Source organism: Sceloporus occidentalis, unplaced genomic scaffold (assembly GCF_023333645.1).
Source record: "Sceloporus occidentalis isolate IW3139 unplaced genomic scaffold, rSceOcc1.0.p SCAF_51, whole genome shotgun sequence".
Classification (NCBI taxonomy): Eukaryota; Metazoa; Chordata; class Lepidosauria; order Squamata; family Phrynosomatidae; genus Sceloporus; species Sceloporus occidentalis.
In genome coordinates this window covers 4,941,066-4,965,720 of record NW_028317031.1, presented here as the reverse complement: position 1 = coordinate 4,965,720, position 24,655 = coordinate 4,941,066, and the positions used below count along the sequence as shown (strand labels likewise).

Here is a 24,655-nt window from a genome sequence, read left to right as displayed (position 1 = left end):
TTTGTTTGGCACAATTATATATTAAAACTGATCTTTAAATGTTTTTATAATGTATCTTTGGCAGCGACAGTCTAGTATCTGCTCTGTTAGCTACAAAACCCCAGGTCCTTTGGGACATAAATATTACGCAAACAGAGGAGAATGCATTTATTAAATCCCACTGAACACAAAACTGTCTGCAGTTAATTTCTTGTTATTGATACTTCAGATCTCCGTCTTACTCACAATTATTTACGACCCTGGAGTATATAGCGAGGGCCCTAAGGGTAAAATGGAAAAATGATATAATATATTACAAGAATGATAAAAATACCTCCTGGAACCCCTGAAGAAGGCTGATAAGTGGTTTTCTACAGGGCGTCCTCATGTTTTGCCTTGTCCAGTGCTCCCCATAGGTGGGAGAGTTGGCCACTTTTCAATCTAATTATTATTAGATATCGTTTCACTTTCTACTAAGATATCAACAGGTATTTTACTTCTTGATCAGTTAATCAAAGTTAAATAATGTACGTTGCCCACTACCTTGATACAGCGGTGGACCTTAATACAGTTATGGAATTTAAATATGCATAAGGCTATCCCGAATATAAAACATTTTGGAATAGATACGGTTTAAGGGGTTTTAATGTTGGAAAAAATGGGCAGACTAGACGGGCTAAATGCATACATAGTTACATATAGTTACATAAGGTTGAAAAAAGACTCAAGTTCAACCCTCCTATCAAACCTTCCTACTCTTGATCCAAATGCGTCTTATCTGCAATCATATTTTGTGTTTCTATGCTCAATATTTGCTTCTCGTGTACATGTATCAATAAACTATGGGATCACAGATAGAAAGTACCCTCATTATTATCATCATATTTGTTACAAAGATTTCAAGGTGAGAGAAATGGCTATATTAACTGGCTGGATATGCCCAACTGCCAGATGCATGACCATTAAAACGTAACATGTGGCCATAACTGGGAACTCTGTGGGTTTTGCCTGGAGACTCCAGGAGAAGTGAAGCCAAATCCTCCAGATCACAGGCAGACACCCTATTCCCCACCTATTTCCCCCCCTTAAATGGAGGATGTGCCTCGTGATATCAGCGGGACCACCCACTGATGTCAGCATGTAGTCCTGGCCGCAAACCGCAAGGGGGGCTTTGGGTAACCTAAAACTTCCCAGGAATGCAGGTGGCCTATCATATACAGCTGTTGGCCATACTTGTGGCATTAGGCGGCCACTGGCCTTAAAATGCCAGGGCCGCCTCATTCTCCCCAGTCTGGCCCTGATTGGGAGTTTTGCAGTTCTTATTAAGTAGGTCTACGGAGTAGAATCAGTTAAAATGCCCTATTGGGCTGAGCACTTTCAGAGGCTTCTGACTAGACGATCCACTGTCACATTTAATTCACAAGCAAGATGAAAACCATTTCTGACACCCCTCTTGTCTTGGCGAAGGAAAAGAGATGATATGAAGAAAACAAAAAATAATTAGTTTTGGGGCCACTTGAGATTAGTTTCTGCTAAGCCTCTAATATCTCTGGGAAGAAAATCTGATGCTAAGTTATGTACAGATGAATATTTCTGCATGTTTACAGTTTGTACTACTTAATTAGCATATAAATACACATAAATGTTTAATCCAAAATATACAGACATTCCAAATTAATTACCTCCCAATCAACAAACAGGAGTTGCTGCAGCTAGAAGATGCCCTTAACCTGTAACTTTCCCAGAACTAATTTTATTATAACGTAGAGACGAGAAAGTAGCAAGGTGAAGAACGGAGTATTTACTACGTGCAAATGTTTCCATTCTGCAAATTAAAGAATTGTGTGAGCAGTGCTCTATATATATGGATTTATTTTATACTGTGGGCAAAGCCGATTGGGCCGCCACCTTTCACCATATTTGCCTAATATATATATATATATATATATATATATTACAATACAATTTGATTTATTATGGGCTGTAAGATCTTTTAGGAAGGGAACACTACTTCACACAGACCTTAAAATTATAAATTCATCCTTTAAGATTCCGAAAGTTGCTTCTTAATTGTACCATTCAATTCAGCAGCAGTCTATACAGTATTGATATGACCACTAAAATGACAGTAGCCCTAAATTGTGGCCAAGGTGGCTTTTAGATTAATCACCGTATGTCCATACCATCATGAAAAAAATGTGGGAATATATTTAAAAAAAACAGGGTAGATTTCAGGAGTTAAAGCAAAGTTTTTAGGTGTTTAGTACAGTTTTAGATATCATGATACATATGAATAATCACCAGAAACCATTGGGATGAACCTAGAGATTTGAGCATTCTATTGATGGTAGGGGTGATAAGGACACCTTTTCTCACTTTTTCATATAACCTCCATACTATCTGTTATGTGGATTAGAGCCCTGTTTGCAACCAATGTTATTTTGTTAAGTGTTTCCCATATTAATTTTAGATCAGAAACAAACCATTGGTTAGTGTGTTCAGTGTGATCACTAAAAAGGTCACAATATGCTGCCCGTGACCTTCTATACCTTGAAATTAATGTTTTGAGAAGAAGCTTTAGTATTTGGAACCTAATGCTCAAGGAAACCACCAGTCTAAAGGCTGACATCTATTTTTGAAATGTAAAACTACTAGGAGTTTCCGATCACACACACAACATTTAACTCCCATAGGTGTGACCATTAGAAACGGTAATTTATGCAGCCGTAGTCTCTTCGTGTCTGGAAGGAGTATAGGTATGTGATATGTTGTTCTTCAGGGTGTCTCCAATCCTTTTTACCTAAAGGGGTGAAACTCTGACAGTCACTCACCCTGACACACAAAGGAAGAAGGTGTTTCCCCGGGGTGCACCCTCGACGTTATAAACACGACCCTCTGCTCGACTCCAGACTCCAAGTTCTCTAGAAGAAAGAGACAGGCCTCATCAATTCTGAGCTGCAGATTGGAACATTAATATTAATACATCCCTTTTTATTAAAATACGCTATAAATTATACATTTCTTTGAATCCATTATTAAACAATTTGCCTGTACCCTATCTTCTAGAATTTGTGGGAGAAGAGAATGTTAATTAACCCTATAATCCACAAAATGTATAGCTGAAAATGTGTAAGTTGAACAATAACATATTTATAAAAAAAATAAAAAATGCTTTTTTTAAAAAAAAAAGTTGGAATTTTCTAGAAAATGTGTAATTGTATAAAAAAAACAGCTGGATTCAAAGCCTAGATAAATATTTAACCACCCAGCATACACTAGCACAATCATTACATAAAATAAAAAGAATTTCTATATTTTGTGCTACATACATTTGTCTCAACTAGAGAAGAAAAGGTGGCAAAATGATTGTTTCTTTCTATCTGTAGAAGAGTGTTGGAAATATTAAAAGTTTTGGTTTTAATTACACTCGTCAGAGACCAACCTTTTTTATGCCTTCAAATAATGCTTAAATAATGCTTAGTTCTCTTTAATTTCCTTTTCTGTTCACTTCTCTTTCTAAAGGTGCTAGGATGATGAGGTCAACTGATTCCTCTCAACAATGGGACACCTGTGCTGGGGCTTGAAGCGGGGTCGGACCTGGAAGGCCATATTGTGTACTGAGATGAAGCATTTAGGTGGACAGGACCACCTGACAACAATACCCAAGGAGCCACCTTGCGGTGCTCGGTTTTGTGTGACGTGGCCATGTGGGAGCTGTGATGAAGGTGTGGAATCTTAGGATGTGGAGAGTGGGTAGGAAGAGGTTAACTGTTTCTGCTATTTGGTGATAAGAGTCTGATGCACTGGGAGGTAGTATTGTTCTGTTTAGGAACAGGATATTTATGGTTGAGGGCATAGGTCAAATTACACAGCTGGTGAGAAACTGGACCATAAGTGTAGGCTCAGGGTCAACTTCCGGGCACAGGATGTCTGCTTTAATTAACTGAAACCCCACCCATATCATACATATTAATGATATGTAGGTTAGGCTTTTGCCTTTTATGGTAAACCCAGAGATATTACAAGTGTGCCAGCCCTTTTGTAGGAGTTTACTTATTTATTTTGTTTTCAATGTATATATAGTGTGTGAAAATGTAAAGCTGTTAGATTTGCCTGCTTTTGTGCAGATCTCCCTGCAGCTGCTTGTATCCGGAATAAACTTTTATACATTCAAAGAAGTCTGGTGGTCAGCACAACGTTTGATTTCCACAACAGTTTTTGGCGTAGTCGGCAGGATCCCAACATCCAGGAAACCTGATCGAACCTTTCCTTGGGACTCTCTCCAGGACACACAAACCCAGCGCGCTATTAAGAGGTAAGACACCTTTTGAAATGTCTATTGTTTGTGTCTCCTGCGAGTGGTATTGTTCCCTTGGAGGGTAAGATATTCCTGGTGACGGGATCTTTTTACTTTGAATGTATAAACGTTAATATTAAGATTGTATAAGGTGACCTAGGTCAGGGATATTGGAACTTGTGTGAGTGCTGTGTGACTGAGAACCAGGTGGGTCGGGACTGGGTAATAATCAGACTGCAGCAGCGCCAAGACCCCTGCTAGCCTTTCGGGTGTTGACCAGGGTATCTTGATTGCAAGGGTGGTCTGAGGAAAACCCAGTTGCGTGTTAAATTGAGGGCTGAATTAAGTGGTACACATGAGACCCCTGAGGACGGTTGAAGGACGGTTAGGTTATAATTGATAGAAGGTCCCGGGTATTAATATAAATACCTTTAAGGGAGGAGACTGGCCGTGGTGACGTTGATGTAGTGGACTCAGAGCAAGCGCAAGTAGATAATTGTGTCTAATTGTATCTGGTCCAGGGAAAATAAGTTCTTGGTGTATGATTGTGCAAAATTAGTTCCAAGGAAGTGGTGGTCCCAAGAAAAGGGAACCCCGGTTTGGTATTTAATTACCAGGAATTCACGTGAGGTATATAAAATTATTTATTGGAGAAAATTGGGCAATTCCCTGAGAAGGTACCTTTGATTAAATGTAATATGAAATTGGCACATAATGCAAAAGTCTAAGAAAAATTATTAAAGAAAAATGTTTAGAATTACTGGCATGCCTCTCTAAAAATAAAGGCGCAGAAAACTGAAGAAATGACGTCACCCTTGTATGTGTGTGAATAAGAATGCAATAGAAGTAAAGAGTGTATGTATGTATATATTTTCCTTTCTAAGATGTGCACAAAACTATTACGAGTGTTTGTAAGTTGTACTGTTATGAAAGTAAAAGGATGTAATGGGATGGGCTGCTATTGGTGGTGGTTCTATGAATGATTTGTAACTGGTATGATGTTATCATTGGGTAAAGAAATAGAATTGTTTGATTGTTCTAGAATTGTCAGATATTAATTTGAACATTCTAGGAAGTGGATAAGAAATTTGTAGTTATTGTAAATGTGGTTTATGTAAGTGTCAAACTTGCCTATTCTGTGCATAAAGGAACATTGAAAGAGACTGTAGCTTTGCTCCACCATAACGCCCATGCACAATTATACTAGCAAATAACAGCCTAATTATTTGATTATTATTAAAGTGATGTACAGGAAATGCATATTTAAACAAAATAGGCAAAATAATATAATTGTAACTTGATATTAGTTTTTCTTTTTGTATTTTGGGGTTTACGTTTTGAAAATTCCCTGGAGTAATGTTTTTAAGTATGTACAGCATGCCTGACAGTTGCCTTAGCCTGGCCAGCTGGGAAAACTGAGGTAAACTATAAAAAAAATAATAAAAAAAAAACCCATAATAATAATTCGACTTAAGAGTTTGCAGTAAGCAAAGTTGTATGGTAGTGCTAACACTAGTGAATACAATGCGCATAAGATAACTGCTATCGTGAAAGTTGTTTCTACTCCAATCTGCTTTACCAGTGTGTGTGTGATACGAATGAAGTGTGAATGAATGTGGGATAGGAACATGGATATTGTTATAATGCGTGTAAAATGGATTAAGCAGATTGGATTTGGAAAATATATAATAGAATACACCCATATCCCTTCATTGGAATAGTTCCCTAACTGTATTTCTATCAGGAATATTTTTAGTATTAAATTTATGTGAGATTATAATTGTGTTCATTAGGAAATATCAGTTTAGGACACAACGACATCCATATGTCAAGTATATTTATGTACGTGCAATGTCAGATTGTATTAGAATATTGATAAACTAACCATTATGATTTGAGTTATATCTCAACAGGGTTCTCAAGCCACCAGAACTCAGATCAGAAAGAAAGTTGAACGCCTGGTGACTGGTTACTTTGTAACAAGAATGTTCACATAAAGTCATGACTTGACTAATACCTAGGGGATTCATTTAGGTTATAAATTTATAAGGAAATCTTTGTGGCTTCTAAATCCACAGACACAGGTTCACATCTTTCTAGATTCTATCCCATGGAATTAAAATTTCTAAGTACTTTCTTTTTCACACTTAAATGAAAATAATTACAAAAATCTTGTGCTTGTATTCTCTAAGTATATTTGTACTTTCAGTCTATGTAATAAGTATGTCAATGCAATGTGTATTTAGATGTAATGTAAGGAGGTTTTTCTTTACAGAGTTATGTGGTAGATGTATGGAGCCGCCTACCAGTGGAAGTGGTAAATGCTGGTACAGTAAGGAAATGTAAAATACAGGACATGGGCATGTGGCTCTTGAGTCTAGGACGGGACCGTGGGCTGATTGGGATATGAGCCTTATATTGGGAAAATGGACAGTGGATGGGCCGAAAGGTTCTTATTTGCTATCAAAATCATACAAGAGGACAATTTATAAATGTGGATATGCCACTAATTTAAGCATTGGAGTCTCGACATCTACAGGTCAAAGCTGTACAGCCAACAATATATGAAGAAAAATGTGCACCATATCCAATCTAGAGACTTGGTCCTTATTAACAGTTTCCAAAGGAACCGCACTGGAAAGGAGCTTATCAAGTATTATGTACAACACAGATTTGTTTGTTTCTTGGATCCATATCTCCCATTGCAAGCTTGCTCCTCCCCCAAAAGATTTTTGAAATTCTCCTAGTAATTTTATATTTCAGATACTTGTTTTGTTTTATTTTATGTTGCTTAAGTAGATTGCATAATTAACATGTATTTTAGCACAGAGAAAGCAGGAAGTTTAAAAAAAAAAAAAAAAAAAGTCTAATTTTACAAATATTTGTTTTTCTATCCTTTGTTATTCTATTTCAGTGTTGTGAACGGAACTCTTATATTGCTCTTGCCAATAGTTACGTTGAGAATGTACAAGATTCTCTGTGTTATGATTATATTCATATGCCTCATAGTTCAGACAGGGTTGTTCCTTTTTATACCCGACCCATTATATTGCATTGTATTGTATTGATGAAATGGTAGGATTTAGAAATAAGACTCAAGTTTTACTCCCAGGTCTCCCTAAAACTCTTTATCCTCCCTTTCTGATGTCATAAATTGAGTATGGTCAGTGTTATAATTCTTCAAAGAGAAATGAGGAAGAATAACAGTAGTTCAGACCATTGGGGATTTGTGTTTAGAACGTACAAATATTGAGGGAGGTATTTTTGTAGGAACTAGTAAGTGTCACAAGTAATTGCAGGAATCAGGTGTCATTGAACATCTTGTTAATATTGCATGGGAAGAAGATGTTGGGTAAAGCACATATTTATGTGACATTAAATGGGTTTTATTAGGTGTGGAAATTATGCATTTACTAGATTACCTGAGAATTGTCAAGGATCATGTTATGTGACCTACATATTCCCTACAATAAGACATACTAAAGAAAGAGCAAAAGTTGTATTTGGGGTTCATAGAACTAAAAGGCACCATAAAGACAAACCCACGTTTTCAGAAATTTTGGGTAGCTGAGAATTCCTTCCACTAGGGTCTAAGATAATTGGGGAAGAATCAGAGCTTTAACCATCATGTTAGAAATGGTGGCCAATTAAACAGAAAACGCTCTCACAAGTATTACAGCAGAAATGCTAGCACTACGATTGGGTGCCATACAGAATCATATAGCTCTTCATTTCATTTTAGCTATTATGCTCACTAGTGGGCTCTGAATGTTGCACTTATGTTCCAGTCGTCTCTAAAAATGTTACTCCAGCGGTTAGTGAGATTAGGAAAGAAGTACTTGAAATGCAAAGTTCCCTGAAAATTTCTTCTGGGGATTGGGGAATAAGCAGTTGGTTTGGGGCGTATGGTTTGATTATAGGGGCTTTGTTCCTCACAACCATATTTGCCTCCATAACAGTGTTGAAACTTTTACTCCTTAAATGTTGGAATTCTGCTACCTCGTCTATTGCCCATTATCCTGTTCTAATTGGTAAGACCATTCATGAATGTCCCCCTAGTGCTAATGGAGATTCTAATATCAAAACCAAGAATACTCAAGAAATTACAAAACACGTTTATTATCTGTGTATGACGGTGACCAAGATTTGGCTGCCCACAAATGTATTAAACACAATGGGTGAATGCCTAAGAGTCATGCTTCATGGAATCTTTAAAGCATGAAAGGGGGGACTGTGGAATCTTAGGATGTGGAGAGTGGGTAGGAAGAGGTTAACTGTTTCTGCTATTTGGTGATAAGAGTCTGATGCACTGGGAGGTAGTATTGTTCTGTTTAGGAACAGGATATTTATGGTTGAGGGCATAGGTCAAATTACACAGCTGGTGAGAAACTGGACCATAAGTGTAGGCTCAGGGTCAACTTCCGGGCACAGGATGTCTGCTTTAATTAACTGAAACCCCACCCATATCATACATATTAATGATATGTAGGTTAGGCTTTTGCCTTTTATGGTAAACCCAGAGATATTACAAGTGTGCCAGCCCTTTTGTAGGAGTTTACTTATTTATTTTGTTTTCAATGTATATATAGTGTGTGAAAATGTAAAGCTGTTAGATTTGCCTGCTTTTGTGCAGATCTCCCTGCAGCTGCTTGTATCCGGAATAAACTTTTATACATTCAAAGAAGTCTGGTGGTCAGCACAACGTTTGATTTCCACAACAAAGGCCTGTACTGCAACTGCCCATACGGGTCCCTGGGCCAGTCAAGGAAGATCAGATGTATTTCCAACTGGCCCATGATCCTCACACCCCATTTTGTGACATTTATGTTTATTTTGTAATAGGTGGCATGAGACAGGCCCTCTGTATTGAAATACATATCAAAATACATAAAGTGTATAATTTTATATAAGAAGGTGGTTGCCGTAATTGTCAAATTTCACTTCAAACTAGACAAAACAGATGACCCAATTAATTATCCGTCATAGTTATGCAGTTGAAGTTTCCATAGCGAAGTAAGTACCATGGGCCATCTGAATGAGATGCAAAATGAAAAATAAAAAGCCTAGAAAAAGAATTTCCACATCCCAAAAAACGCTATATTAGGTTGTGCATTTAAAGAAGTATCAATTAAGACATGAAACATATGGAGGCAAGTGCTCAAACGGAGTGATGGGACTAAATTGCAGAAACTTATTAAAATGCTGAAGTGAACTAAATGAATGCATCTGTGATGCAACATTTCCATTACTAGTTACTTACCCCTCCACCCCTCTAACTTTATGCTTACTTCTTTGATCCTGCAAATAATGAGTTTTATACAAGCGCATACATTTAATCCTATATTACATATAATCGTATATTTATGTAGTAAAGAATGTATTCAAATGATGAGCATTCTAGAACCTGGACAACACTCCTAATTCTGGTAAATAAGTGGTTATTTATCCGAAAAATAATTTTATCAGTAAAAGTACTAGGGCGTCCTTAAGTGGTGAAAATTTCCATTAGTTTTTTTGGATATCCATTATTTGGGGCATATTATAATTGATATAGAACCTAAAACCTCTTAATTGAGATAGGAAAATGATAGACAGTGGCATAACTACTGGGATCGTGGGGGAGAGGACATCACCAAAAGCCCCATCATTTTGCCCTAACGTAAACTAAGGACAATATGGTGACACATCCGGTGACATCCTCTCTCTGATTGGACGTTCAACAAATTTCATTCATGAATTAAAAATGCCCCTGAATTTTCAGCCCAGCCAATGGGCAGGGAACAAAATTCATTGCTTGAAAATCAATGGGCCAAAAATGAACCGGAAAATTTGCCAGAATCGTTTTTGGCCCATTTGCACATGTTTATTATTCAGTATACAACAGATTGTTATGTTCTCATATCCAGATAAATAAACACATAATTGATATTAATATTCAAATTAATTCCCGTATTTAAATGCTCAGTATGTATATTGTATGTTTATGTTTGTTATAACACTGTATTTGCATTCATTTGACTATTCAGTTCATTGTTATTGATCGTTAACCTTTCCGGTTGACTGTCTATGCTGATGGTTATATTGATTATTGTCCATTTTATCTATATTGCATGAGGATTTGATCAATTTATGAAAATTCATTTTATTGCCTAATGATTTAATTTATGTAATGTCATTATCTCATAAGAATTTGTATTGTTCCTGTTAATCATTTGATCCCACAACTTATTTTTGTCATTCATTTATCCCTCGTTCATAATAACAAGGGATATTATACTTTTAGTTTATCTTATTTCTTGATTTAAGAACCAGATGAGGTGCATTTATATATAGTGTGATATTTGAAGTTGTAGTCATGATAAGAAACCATGTAAAGCATTGTTACAGAGAGAAATGGAACGACAGCATACCCAGAGTCAAACTTTTTTTCTCCTTGAAATGGATCTAGTCCAATAAATGGCCGCCATGGGATTAATGATAGTGATATATTGATATTCCAGCAAGGCATCAGAGCCAGCTATTCACACCCAGTGAAGCTGCCGTTAATTGAAGTAATTAGTGTCAGTAAAGACAATAGAAATAACAAGAAAAGACAGGAGTGGGAACATTATTCACATAATTTGCCAAAAGCTCTGTTCAACACAGGGTTATCAAGCCAATGGCCCGGGGTCCTAAACATCACCTGTTGCCAGTGATTCATCCTATCAATTAAATTTCGGGAGCCGTGACAAATTTTATCTCAGCTGCTTAATGCTTAGTTAATGGGTCAGATTTTTTGGATATACTCCAATACAAGGCTTTACGCAGGGCCAACTTAGCTGCAGGAGGTTAAGGTTAGTGGGCCACCGAGTTCGGTCCTATATTCATCTACACTATCTTTCCTTCTACTTATTGAGTAACAGGTGTATAAAATCAAGCACATCTCCATAGACACACATTAACAGTCGTCATGAAGATCCAAGTAACTTGGCTCTGTCAAAGTTAGATCCAGAAATTCGAGTGGCCTGCACACAGCCCTGACCTTAACCCCACTGAACACTTTTACGATAAAGAGGCTGTCAGCCAGGTCTTTTTGTCCAACATAAGTGCCTGACCTCACAAATGCTCTACTGAATGAATGAGTGGAGGCTGTTGGGGGTTGCCATATTAAGACCCATGGTTTTGGAATGTGTTCCCAACAAGCTCATATAGGTGGGATGGGCAGGTGTCATATAGTGTACCGAGAATATAAACACACTTAAACTAACAACAATTTGTAAACACTTGACCGCTACAGTTCATATACCCAAATGGTTGTCTGCGAAGATAAGGCATGAAAAACAACATTTGTGTCAAGGTCACAGAAAGAATTTATATGAGTTAGGATTGTCAAATTAAAAAACTGTTCTCAACACCAGTGTACCAGTGCCCTGCTTTGCAGTTTTTGTAGGTTAAGCACACGCACACAGAGGTTTTGCACTCCAGCTTTGAAAATATACACCAGCCAACCTATGCTTTTTAATGGATATGATCGCTCAGTGGTCTATTTAACTTTTCATGTCGCTTCGTAAGCAAATGTGGAAAGTCCTCCCATTGATTTCACTTGCTCAAAGAGCTTACAATCTATCCTGTCACTGACTGGTTTAAGCAGCCAATCAGTGGCAAGAAATATCAGACCATAGAGGAAGAAGGCGGCTGCTGCAGCAACACTGTGACCTATCTGTTTCAGGTAAGTGCTTCATTTTTGAAAGAATGCATATGAAAGTGGGGGGGGTGTCATGGACATTAAACTGTCCCTTTAACTACCGACAAAGGTTTTGTCTTTCATCAAAGGCTAACCACACACAAGAACAGATGGAGAAAGCAGAGGTTAGTTTTGTGCTCAGTTGCATTGTTACAATGTATCCTGTAGATTGTATGCAATGTGCTGACAGAAGGGAAGCTGCCAGCTGCTTGCATGCCTTTTAAATGCAGCACTGGTCACTGTCTCTAGCATGACATTGTATCTGTTAGTGAGGAGTCAGCTATGCTGCTTCTACTTTCAGAGGAGAGACCAGGCTTATTGCGGCCGCCTTCTTGCAAAAAACTGTTTCTCCGTAGAGTCAGTGAAGGTATTTAACCAGCTAAAGACTTGACCTTAAAAAATAGCTAAGCTGGTTAAATACTAGCCAGGTGGCAAGCCTTCAATGAATGGAAATTGTCATAGTACATCTGAGATTGTTTATTTCTGCTCAGAAGTAAGTCACAAAGTAAATAAATTATGCAATTAGATATCTAAAAAGCCAGAGCAATTTCCCACAGATTGAAGAACAAAACAAAATGTGCAGCACATGGTAAAGCTTACATAGAGCCAAATGTGCGCACACTGATTGTTATGCTACAAGGCGACACAAACCTGCGCTGTTGGCAAAATAACAAACAGATTAGGACAGATAGGAAATAACAGCTATAAACAAGAAACATTCTAAATAAAATACCCTGAACAAAACACAAAATGCGCATTTCAAAATATGGGCATTATACAGACTACCATCTCTGTTATTTCAATATGTGCTCCAGCAGAACCAGCCCTTTCATGGGTCCATGGGATCCAGGCGGCACTTTGACAGGGGTGACAATTTGCCGCCACAAGGCATAGAATAGTGGGGAACGGGAAGCACTTCTCTTTCTCTGCGAATCTATCGGTAATATTCTAGCATCTTGGTGCACTCTTGGGTGGGGGGCAGCCTATTCCCTGCTTCTCCAATCAGGGGAGAGGGTGTGTCCAGAAGCTCCGCCCTTTTATGGTAGCACTAAGAGTCCAAAACAACGCAAAAAGATTCCCAGAGAAAAGGGAGGTCAGGTTCACAGAGAAGCGGGTGAAGAAAGAGGACATGGGGACAAGGGGACGAAGACAGAAGAACAAAATAAGAAGTGAAAATGCAGGGAAGGAGACAGGGGGACAGTCACCTGAGAATTTGCATGAAATATCATGGCTATTCCTTTAGAGAATGTCTGAGCTGCAAAATATTAATCAGTTATTGTTATTTTTTTCTCTCGCTTGTTGTAATAGAGCTACAGAATCTCCTTGAACGCTATACGAATAATTAAACATAAGAGTTGTTTAATATGGTTGATCATAGTTGAGAGCTATAGGGTATGGTTGATCATTATAAAAATGATTTCAGTTGTAATAGACAGACAGGAAGGAGTTAAGGTACTATGTCCTAGTTCACCAACCACAAATTGCTTTTAGTCCTTGCCCTGAAAATGTGCTTGTAATGAAATATTGCAAAAGCATTTGTGAAAAGTTGTGAATCATGTTCAGTTTGGTAAACAAGAATCAAAGCCTATTCTTCAAAGGCTATTTTACAGCTCGTACATTAGAGATAGGACATTTGGGTTCAATACAGAAAAAAAAAATGCAATTCCACTTCCAAAACGCCCTTTGCTTATTGTGCTGGAACACATCCACGGATAGAGGCTTGTAGAGAGAGACATGAGAAGACAGAATCCATGCAGATTATATGTATGCGTCGCTTGTTACTAATCACTGAATTGTTTAGAAATAGTAAAAAAAACAAAACACAATGGTAAGAAACTAGAAAAAAGTTGCACTGAAATTTACAGCTAACCATTTGGACGATCTAGTCTTCCTGTTTTTCCAAACTCAAAGACTCGGACTTTAATCAGTCCTAGCTTTATATCTATCCCATGTATGTTTAAATTCCCTCATTGTATTAGCCTCTACTATTTCTGCTGGGAGGCTGTTCCATTTATCTACCACCATCTCGGTAAAGTAAAACTTCCTTACATTACATCTAAACCTCTGAGCCTCTAGTTTTAGATTATGATGTCTTGTTCTCACAGTTCTTCTTAATAAAATGAACTTCCTTAGTGTATAGATGATAAAATGGCAAGAGCATAGGCCCTCTTCCTGTAACATTATATTGTATGTGTGTTTACGTAATTTTTTCTATGTGTGTTTTTTGTTATAGGGCTATGGAATCTGACGGTGCTCTATAAATAAAACATAATAGTCATAAGAGAAACAAGGTTAAAAAACAATTCTCTAGAAATAATATTACCCTGACATCTTATTATATTATATTACTCAATATTGCATCTGTTTCTAAAATAGAACGCTTTACACCCAATGGAAGAGAAGCAAAGAGCGAAATCCATATTCCATCATCTACATGCAAATTACATTCCTGATGGGTCTGTAACCATCATTGCTATCATACACAGTGCAAATTGTAAATATTGATATATATTTTTACCATTTTATACTGTCGAGAACAGGGGCCAGCTATGGCAGGTGCCATAGGAACATGGCATCTAGTAACTAAGGCACCCAAAGAGGTAGCAAAAGGTGCATTTTGTGACCCCGAGGTAGTGGGACAGTAGAAGAGAGTGCAAGCTTTAGTAAAGATAGGACTCCACATAAGGTAAGAAAGAGAGTGTGTGTACACATGTATGTGTATGGTGTCAGAGTGAGTTGGTGTGTTTATATGCATGGTGTTAGAGTGGGTGTGTGTTACAGTAGAGTAACAAAGTATGCATGAGCTGGTGTAAGTGGTTGTGTTTTAGTGTATGATGTTATCATGATTGTGCACCAGCATAAGACGTTAGAGTGTTTGTATATGTTGGTGTATGGTGTTAGCATGAGTGAGTGGTTAGTGGTGTGAGGGAGAAGAGGGAGAGAGGGGTGTATGTGTATGTCTATAATGTTAGAATGAGTTGTTATTGCTAGCCTGCATGTTAGTTTCTGGGTGAGTAGTGGCCAGTCGTATTATAATATCTAGAGCTGACCAAAAATGAAAATGCTTTTGCCATGAGTGTGTCCATGAATACACCATGATATGTCATTTGGAAAGTGGCATCTACTGGGCTGGGAGCTTTAGGGCAGGAGGCACATACACTCAGTAGCAGGCTTTCCAAATCAGGAAACAAGTAATATTCAGTCCAGAAGATCAAGGGTAGGCAGCACTTCCTGCGCTGTTAACAAAGGGTTAACAAGCCAAAGCAATGCAAATCAATTATTAAAACCATGGTAAATGCAACCAATGGCACCAAAAGAACTGAGCACAATGTTACTCCGTTCAGTAACACTTCATTGGAGAAGTTTGGCACTAGTCACAGTCAATGTTCCATCAAATTTTTCTTAGTTGGCGTGCGCAGAAAATTTCTCTTGTGCAAAAATTTTTACATAGCAAAAATTTTGTGCGCACAATATCCGCGCCGCATAAAGTTTAAAAAAATGTATTAGTTTTTTTATTTTTGGGGGAAAAACTGTTGTGCGCACAATTTTTGGACGTGTGCGCTCTCTTAAAAAGCTATGTGCGCGCGCACAAGCGCACAGCTTAGAGGGAACACTGGTCACAGTGTACATCCTTTGTTACCCTACGTCTGTGCCAATACACTTTGTTGAGGCCATCAAGGTACTAATGCAGAGGGACAGATCATAGATACTCGCCTAGTGCGTTATGTTCAGTCAAAAAAATCACAGTCATTTAAATATGGTTTGTTCAAAGTATTCAATGTTTTTAATATTTATACTGTATATATTCCATGCCCAACCATTAGCTGTTCAGAGATTTCATTTTGAACAATCAGGTCACAATGGACCTTGTTGTCCCACTCTATGGAATAAAAGCATACACAGCCTTAAACACGGACCTTTGATCCAATATTTTCTCATATAAAACCAATTCATCCTGTGTACTTTGACATTGAACTTTAGTATGTTGTTGCCTTGACAACATCAAAAAAGGTTTGCTTCCATTTGGGAATTTAACAGATCAAGGGATTTTTTTAGATGAAGGGGTGTTATTTATGAAATGAACATTAAGACATGTTTGAGATCCCAAAATGAGCTGTTTTATGGCTACACCATTGGGGATATCAACCTAAAATGAACAACTATTAATTAAACAAAATACTAGATATATTCACTTAGAAGCCAGCAGCTGAACCCATTCTGACTGTCAGAAGGATGAAATCATCTTGTTTTCTAACCATTTAAAGAACTTTTCCTGGATCATTGTTATCAGAATTAAGTTGGGGGCAGGTTAAATCATTATACAAAACTTTTTATGAAACTGTGGCAAAAATATGGCTGCTGTCTACCACTGCCAGAAGACCAGCTTCCAATATGCACTAGACAGGGGCGTAACTAGACGCCTCAGGGCCCGGGTGCGAGAATCTGTTAAGGGCCCCCCCACCCCCTCACCCCCCCCCAAAAACATGATTTTTACCCAACAATTTTTTTTCAACTAATTCAACAAATTCAATTTACATATTCAATCATATCTGTAAAAAAATCAAAGAAAAAGGGGCACATGTACAAAGGGCATAATCCAGGGGTGTCCAAGTTTTTTCTGCAGTGGGCCACTTCATCAGAATTGTATACGTGCGCGGGCCGCACTCATTTTTCACTGTGACAAAAAATATGGCCTTTAATAAAATATGCAGATTAAAATAAAGTAAAATGACACAAAACCTTTACTCTTCCTCTCACTGATTTCTGGGCCTTGAAAGTTTTGCGACTACAAATTCAGGATTCCCTAGATTTATTCTAGGGATGAACTAAAATGAAAATTCTGGACCAAAACATTCAGGGTTCACTTAGCCAAAACTGAAAATGACCCCCACCTTTAAAAATAATAATAAAAACTCACATGTTTAATAAAAGTAGGTAACACACAATTGGACAAAATTAGCAATATGACTTGGCATGATAGGAGTGTGATTGCTAACAGCAATCACACTCCTATCATACCCAGGCAACCAGTAAATGCTGGTACCTAGGCATGATGGGACTGTGCTCGCTGTGATTGCTGTTAGCAATCACACTCCTATCATGCCAAGTCAGCCAGTACATGCTGGTACAGGGTGGCTGTAAGTGATGTGCAGACCCCATACTGCTGGCAGTATCACTACACAAGGGGGGCAGCTAGCTAGGTTTCAGCATGTACTGGCTGACTTGGCATGATAGGAGTGTGATTGCTAACAGTAGTCACAGTCCCATCATGCCTAGGTTCCAGCACTTACACATCCATCCAGTAAATGCTGGAACCTAGGCATGATGGGACTCTGATTGCTATTAGCAATCACACTCCTATCATGCCAAGTCAGCCAATACACGCTGGTACAGGATGGCTGTAAGTGATGTGCAGACCCCATACTGCTGGCAGCATCAATACACAAGGGGGGCAGCTAGCCAGGTTTCAGCATGTACTGGCTGACTTGGCATGATAGGAGTGTGATTGCTAACAGCAATCACAGTCCCATCATGCCTAGGTTCCAGCACTTACACATCCATCCAGTAAATGCTGGAACCTAGGCATTATGGGACTGTGATTGCTGTTAGCAATCACACTCCTATCATGCCAAGTCAGCCAGTACATGCTGGTACAGGGTGGCTGTAAGTGCAGACCCCATACTGCTGGCAGCATCACTACACAAGGGGGGCAGCTGGCCAGGTTTCAGCATGTACTGGCTGACTTGGCATGATAGGAGTGTGATTGATAACAGCAATCACAGTCCCATCATGCCTAGGTTCCAGCACTTACACATCCATGCTAACAAACACACACACTCATTCATTCATATAATCATTAATTCACAGATTCATTCCCTCAATCACACACACTCATTCAAACACCCTCCCCACCCCCTTACCTGCACTGCAGCTCCTCGATGCCGCTCACAGACTTCAGCAGGGGGCGCGGCCTCCCTCTGCCTTCTCTGCTAAAGCACAGAGGAAGTAGGATGTCACGTGAACTCCGCTTCCTCTGTGCTGTCCAGAAGACCCTCCCACAAGTAAGTAGCAGGGCTTGAGGTGCGGCTCGTGTAAGATCTGTTGCCCTGGCAGAGCAGGGAGACTCGCCGCAGGACTGTTTAAAGGTAAGTACAAAGTGTGTGGGGGGGTAGATAATGGCGTCGGCAAAGATTAAAATGCCACCCCCCCCTGGCGTCGGCAGGGGGGGGGGGGCGACATTTTAAACTTCGCCCCAGGCGACATTAAGCCTTGGGCCGGCCCTGGTTACAGAGAGTGTCCCTCCCATGATTAGTTTCTGCCACTGCAGGAGACGTTCATCAAGAACCAACATAGTCATTTCAATATCAAATATCTATAGTTTTTGCCAAGCTATATTATGGAAATGCAATTAAAACTATTAAGAACGTATACGTATATAAGAATTCCAAACTCAACTACATAGAAAACTTTATTAAGAGGAGAAAGAGGTCCTAAAACATAGCGCTTTAAGCAAATTATCACATCTTGCATATATTACCTAAGGCTGTGTTTAAAGATAAATAAGACTATATTATATATTAAAATTGTGACAAAGTTCCTCTAAGCTGTCAGCCCTGAAGGAGATTTTAATGAAGGTGAAAAGGAGTCAAAAAGCTGTTAAAACTCAGATTTATTTGCAGGGTTACAGGCGCCTCTGGAGGCAGAAAGGGTTAATTAAAATGTTTAACTAAAAAAGATAGCAAAGTTAAGTGTGATATTTCCTTGCAAGTATTCAGAGTTCTTTATAACTGCCTTTTCTGCGAAGCTGAAGGAATTTCTATTTGAAGTATTCTTTATCCAATGGAGATCTCCATCGACTTGTATAAAAATACGGCTTTTAATCTGAAATCCCTACTGACATTTACATATAAGCACCAAAAAATGCTACTGGGCTTTGGAGATTTAATTTAACGAAAGAAAAGTATTTCTATTAAAAGTACGTTTTATTTAAGTTAGCCTCTTCTCGTGAGTCAGAGAAGCCAGATTATTACTTAAGAAAAAAAGAAGAGAAAAACTCAATGTGTGAATTGTACATTTGCTTAACTAAGGGGCTGGGAGACACATTCTTGGTTACTCGTAAGTGATTATGATCATTTTAATTTATTTAGGAAATGACAACATAATTTGCTTTACAGTACAATAAGAATATAAATACGGAATAACAAGCCATAAGTGAATACAGGGACAAGTGACGGCATTTCTTGGCAACTATTACAATTTAGAGCAATAACCTGTTCTTCACAAACCTTGATATACACTAACAAGCTCGGTTTTATGGGCAACTGATGATTAAAAACGCTATTATCGTCTTTACCATTAAAGTCTGTATTAAGTAGCCTGGTGTGATTTTCTGTTTAATATTTGATGCCAGGCTGCATTCATTTCAATGTTTTAACTCCTGTAGCCTGTATGCATCAAAAGCATTCGTTATACTTGCCTCTTGATTCAATCAATAAAGCTTTTTTGCTGTTCCATGTAACACTACAATAAATTGCTTTGATGTCCTTAATTTAGTCTTAAAGGTGTCAGACACCTGATGGCTATAATAGGAGTAGATCAAATATCATAGCTAGACAATAGTTGTAGTCCATGGACCACTATGGTCATCAGATGACAGATGAAGAGTTATGTTCAACACAGCTAGAGTGATCAGTTCTCAATTAAATAACCCTGACAGCAGGGGCGTAACTAGAAACCACAGTGTTCCCCGTGCTAAAATTCAGCTTTACCAAGCAACATGTGTCACAGTGCCACCTAAACAGCTTGTGAGTGCCTCCCTTGCCCCCAAAAAGTTAGCTCCAGCTTGTTCGTGCTCCCAAACAGCTTATCTGTGCAGTTTTTGCCCCCAAACAGCTTGCCTGTGTCATTATTGTCCCTTGCCCCTTCCAACATACACTCTGACGCACATATGTAAACACACTTACTCATGCTAACCCATACTTACTCATACTCACTAACACATTTGTACACACTCATTCCCTCTCACACCAGTCATGCTAACACACACTCCTTCTCACACCACTTACACATCTATGCTCACACACACTTACACATACACATCCATGCTCACACACATCCATGCTCACACACACTTAAACATAGACATCCATGCTTGCATATACTTATATATAGACACCCATAATCTCATGCACTTATACATAGACATCCATGCTTACACACATACAAACATATATACCCCCTTCCTTATCTCTCTTGCAGATTTTGATCTGCTGCTTGCACACTGTGTGATCAGCCTCAGTTTCACCCCAGAGTCACATGATGTTACGTGACCCGCTGCGTTCTTGGCTTTCTGCAAAGGTTCAGAATTGCTGAGAAAGGGCCCATTCTGAACAATCTTGAGGCAGCAGGAGCAGACAGGAACAACTGGTCACAGGGGTCCCCCGGGCCCCCTAGAGAGACAATAGAATGTGGACACTGTTCCTTCCACTAAGTGAAAACGTATATAGTATGTGAAGGCAGGTAACAGTAAAGATACCAATATTAATTATACTCAAGTACTTCTCAGCAGAGGACTCTATAAAATATAAAGATGTAAAATCCTGTTCTTTTCGTAGTTTGTTTTGATTTTCTTATACAACTAATTTTCGGCTGCCTGGTCAAAGAGCACTATCCAGCCCTCTCCAACAGACGTTCACCAAAATGGATGAACTTGAAATAATCTCCAAATACAAAGATATTCTTAATATGTTTTTAAGGGATAAATAAGCAAAATTTAACCATTTCATCCTAATAGAATGTTCATCACTAAAAGTATTTAATTTGTGATGACATTCCCAGGTTTTTATAAGCTTTTGATGTTCACCTGCCGCTGGGGAGTTAATGAAACACGGCAGGGGTAGGAAAAAGATAGATTAAGCAGATTACTATATGCCAAAATCTATTTCAAGTGACTTTGTAGACGAATAGCATTCAGAGTGGGGTTTTGCAATATGAAAAAGAATATAAAAGAGGATATTGGATTGTCCTTCTTCTGTTCTTAAATGATTGTGCGTTCTTGGTATTTTAGTATTTAGATGTGATATAATCCTTAATTGGGTTTTGTTTAACCCCTTAAGTGCCGATCTTGTTATTTATCAAAGGGTTAATCCATGGAATGCACTTTAATGCATATTATAGCTGCATATGCAAATGAGACGTTGTTTATGTTTACATGGTGCCTCCCTTGCAAGCGCATGGGGGATTCTGTATCCTGACATCTTCAGAAATTACTTCTTTAGTAAGGCTGTCCCTTTAATCATACAAACACTAACAGTTTATGCGTTACATGCAAATCAAGAGAAGAATTTTATAATCACTGATTTCACCATTAACTAGAATATTTATTAAAAAAAAATAGAATACCGTATGTCAAAATGAAGTCGAATAAAACTGGTTAATGGCTTTAAAATATTGTACGTAGATTGTTTCTTTGTGATACTTCTTGTTTAATAGTAATCAGACAGTGTCAAAGCGGATTCTCACTATAGGAATGGTGATTCGCAAGCAGTCAAGATTCCAAACACTATAACTGTAGAATGTGGCATCTCCCTGCACGCTACCCAATGCCTCTGGGGACTGGAATGTTCTCTTGCTCATTGAGAATATCTCAATCGAGTTGTTAGCAGACACTGCAAGTGACAAAGCCAGATGTGTGAGCTTTATGTTAATTTAGTGGTGCCTGGCTCTGGGTCATCTCCAGGACCAGTAGGAAGTGACAAGATATTGTGTGAATCTGCGGTCCATGGCTAATTTCCTTAGACAGCTATGGGTGTCTTAACATAAATGAATCACACATATTGTTTGAGCTGAGGCAGCAGAGATGGCTAGAGGTTCCCAAAGCATTTTAATTAAAGGTGTGATACTTCATTTATATTCTAATGCTTATTTTGAAATTAACCATTTTCTGTAGTTTCCTGGAGTAATACTTTCCCCTTTTTAAAGTTATGTTTAAAGGAGTGTTTTGCCATAGTAGTTTGGATCTTAATTTATTTTATTCTCTTTTGTTATAACAGGGCAAATTTGCTCAAGAAGCAGTGTAAGTTCATGCATATAGTATTTGGCTACTCGCAGTAACATTTAAAGGTTAACATTTCCATGATGTGCTCCCATTCAGGTAAAACTAGAGATAAAGCAGTCTGCAAATTTGTATTTGCAGAATGGAGAAGACAACATACAAACTTCCCATGATTTTATTTTCGTTGCATATATTTAAAATACAGCAAACAGGGTGAGCAGAGACATTTACTGTTGAGCCAGCTGCTATGGACTACAACTCTAGTCATGCTGAGAGAAACTGAGGTCTATCTCCCACCTTGAAACTCATCTAATAGATTTAATGAAGCATAATCCAAGGCAGCGTGGCACTTCTTTCTTGAGACCCCTAGCTGGATGGTCCTAGTGTATAATTTATGGTCAAGGCAGTGAGTTTTCACTTTTCACCTTAGTGTGTTTCCCTTGTAGCTCAATCTAATGAATACATTCCATATTTAATGATTAAGTCTTTGTATTAAAGATGCAAAATGTGATAGTAAGGTGTAAAATCATTGGGCTCTAAGAAGTTCACTTTTTTCTCTATTCTCATTTTTTTTCTTAAACTTACCATTTCTTTCTTTACTCTTTTCCTCTCAATTTTTCTTTTCTCTCCCTATTTCCTTTCTATATTCTCTCTCTTTCTCTACCCCATTTTCTTAGTCTGACTCTCCTCTCATCATCTCTTAACTTTCCAGCTTTTTCTTCTCTACCCATCTCTTCTTTCTGTCTTCTGTCTCTTTTTTGCCCCCCCCAACCTGCACACAACACTATCCTGCATCCTCTTCTTGCATACAGACACACACTCACTCTGCACCCAACTGAATCTGACACATCTTCCCTCCCTGCACACAACACAATCTGAAAGACCCTCCGTCTCTACACACAATAGTAAGGACAAGTCCAGCCTTTCTCCCTCCCTCCTTGCACATACAATATGGCAGGTCTTCCCTCCTTTCCTGTTCACAACATATTCAGGGAGAGTGGTCACAGAGCTGGGGCATACACCAAAATGCTAATCTTAGTGCACTTTGCTTTATCTCCCACCCAGCATGACCAACAGATATAACAAGAATAAAATCATTGTAAATCAGTGTAACAACATACAACATCGGAGTGTAAGCTCCAATTTACCAAGTACTATGAATCATAAATGCATGCTAGAAGATAAGATTGCTTAGTGCATAGTGTCCTCATCATAAAACAACAATAATTTCAGGTGATAGAAATGAATGAAATGCCGGCATTATTCAATGACAATTATTATATCATCAAACAAAGTAAGAAATGCCAAATATGGCCCTAGGGCAAGTACCACCAACAAGATCCAAACGCCTTCTTGGAAACTCACTGAAAGGGTTTCTGGAGACAGCAAGTCCACTGATTATGTAGGCGTTGGAGTAATCCAACCCTGGTATTAATACTGCCTGTAGACTCAGCTGATGGATGCCTGCCTTATGACAAACCGCAAAGTAGAAAAACTAGACAAACAAATCGACTTTAGGCACACAAATCAGATTAGCCAAATGGGCAGTTGGTCCTGAAAATTGACTTGGTGTGATCCAGATAAAGGCTAGTAGCTTGGCAGATTGTATTGTTTTAGGTTCTTTTATGGGAAACTGGAGACATAATGATAAAAAATAGACTCGTGGTCAAAAATATTACCAGGCAACATTACCACACTTTTTATACTGTTCCTTCACCACCGGTTATGTGTTTCTCTTTTTATTTTAATGCATTTACATAACACAGAGGGAACAGATGGATGTGGAATACATTCTGACTGTTTTCACTTGATGTTATTGTATTTGTTCTCAGACATGATTCATTTAGTTCTTGAAGCTTTGTAAGCATTTCCTAAGCCCTGAAGGCCTTTCGGGCTGTGTTTGATTATCCTTCTGTTTACTGGGAGCTGTGTTCTCTCACAACAGATCTGCGATATCCTGGATTATCGGCTTCCATTTTCTTCTTCTGTACCACCTACACACGCTTTGCTTTTTTTAGAGTGTTTATATGACCATGTGTCATCCAATACGATCTTTTAACCAGACTTGGAGATAAAGCCCCTGTATGAAGGTCAAGTTTCACACAGGGTTTTGCAAAACACTATGTCCTCTGCACAGTACTTTCCTTGGATACTTCAAATGTATGTGTGCTTGATATGTTTAACCTGTTGTGAGCTAGAGCTACAAAGCATGATATTGCAAAGCCATCTAATACAAGAAAGAAGAAATACAGTACAAACATTTTTTCAGACAACTGTTTTATCCCTTTTCTTGCAATTTTAAAGACATCAGGTTCTAATTTGACAAGGCTTGGTACAGGTGAGGGAGTAAAAGAAAACAATAAAGAATCTTTGCCAGTAATATAAGAAGATATTGGGTATTATTCTCTCCAAATGTTTTTATTTTTTTGGACAACTCCCTGGAACTAATGCTTTTGTATCATTCCAAATTGCCTATGATGCCATGATAGAATATCGTATTTGGAAGAGATTTGTACTACTTCTCATTGTTACTCTCTTGCAACCTTCTGCTTTACAGAATGAAACCCCAGTCTCTGTTTCATCATGACACACCGCGCAGGGG

At 38.4% G+C, this 24,655-nt stretch overlaps 1 protein-coding gene across 1 annotated transcript in view; it reads right to left on the bottom strand.

The window, feature by feature from the left end:
• LOC149288503 (cytosolic carboxypeptidase 6-like) overlaps positions 1–24,655 on the bottom strand; it is a 497,550-nt gene that overhangs the window by 97,910 nt on the left and 374,985 nt on the right. Inside the window, exon 7 of the mRNA XM_089491670.1 lies at positions 2,811–2,900. Coding sequence (XP_089347796.1) covers positions 2,811–2,900 — 90 coding nt within the window. The remainder of the gene's footprint in view (positions 1–2,810; positions 2,901–24,655) is intronic.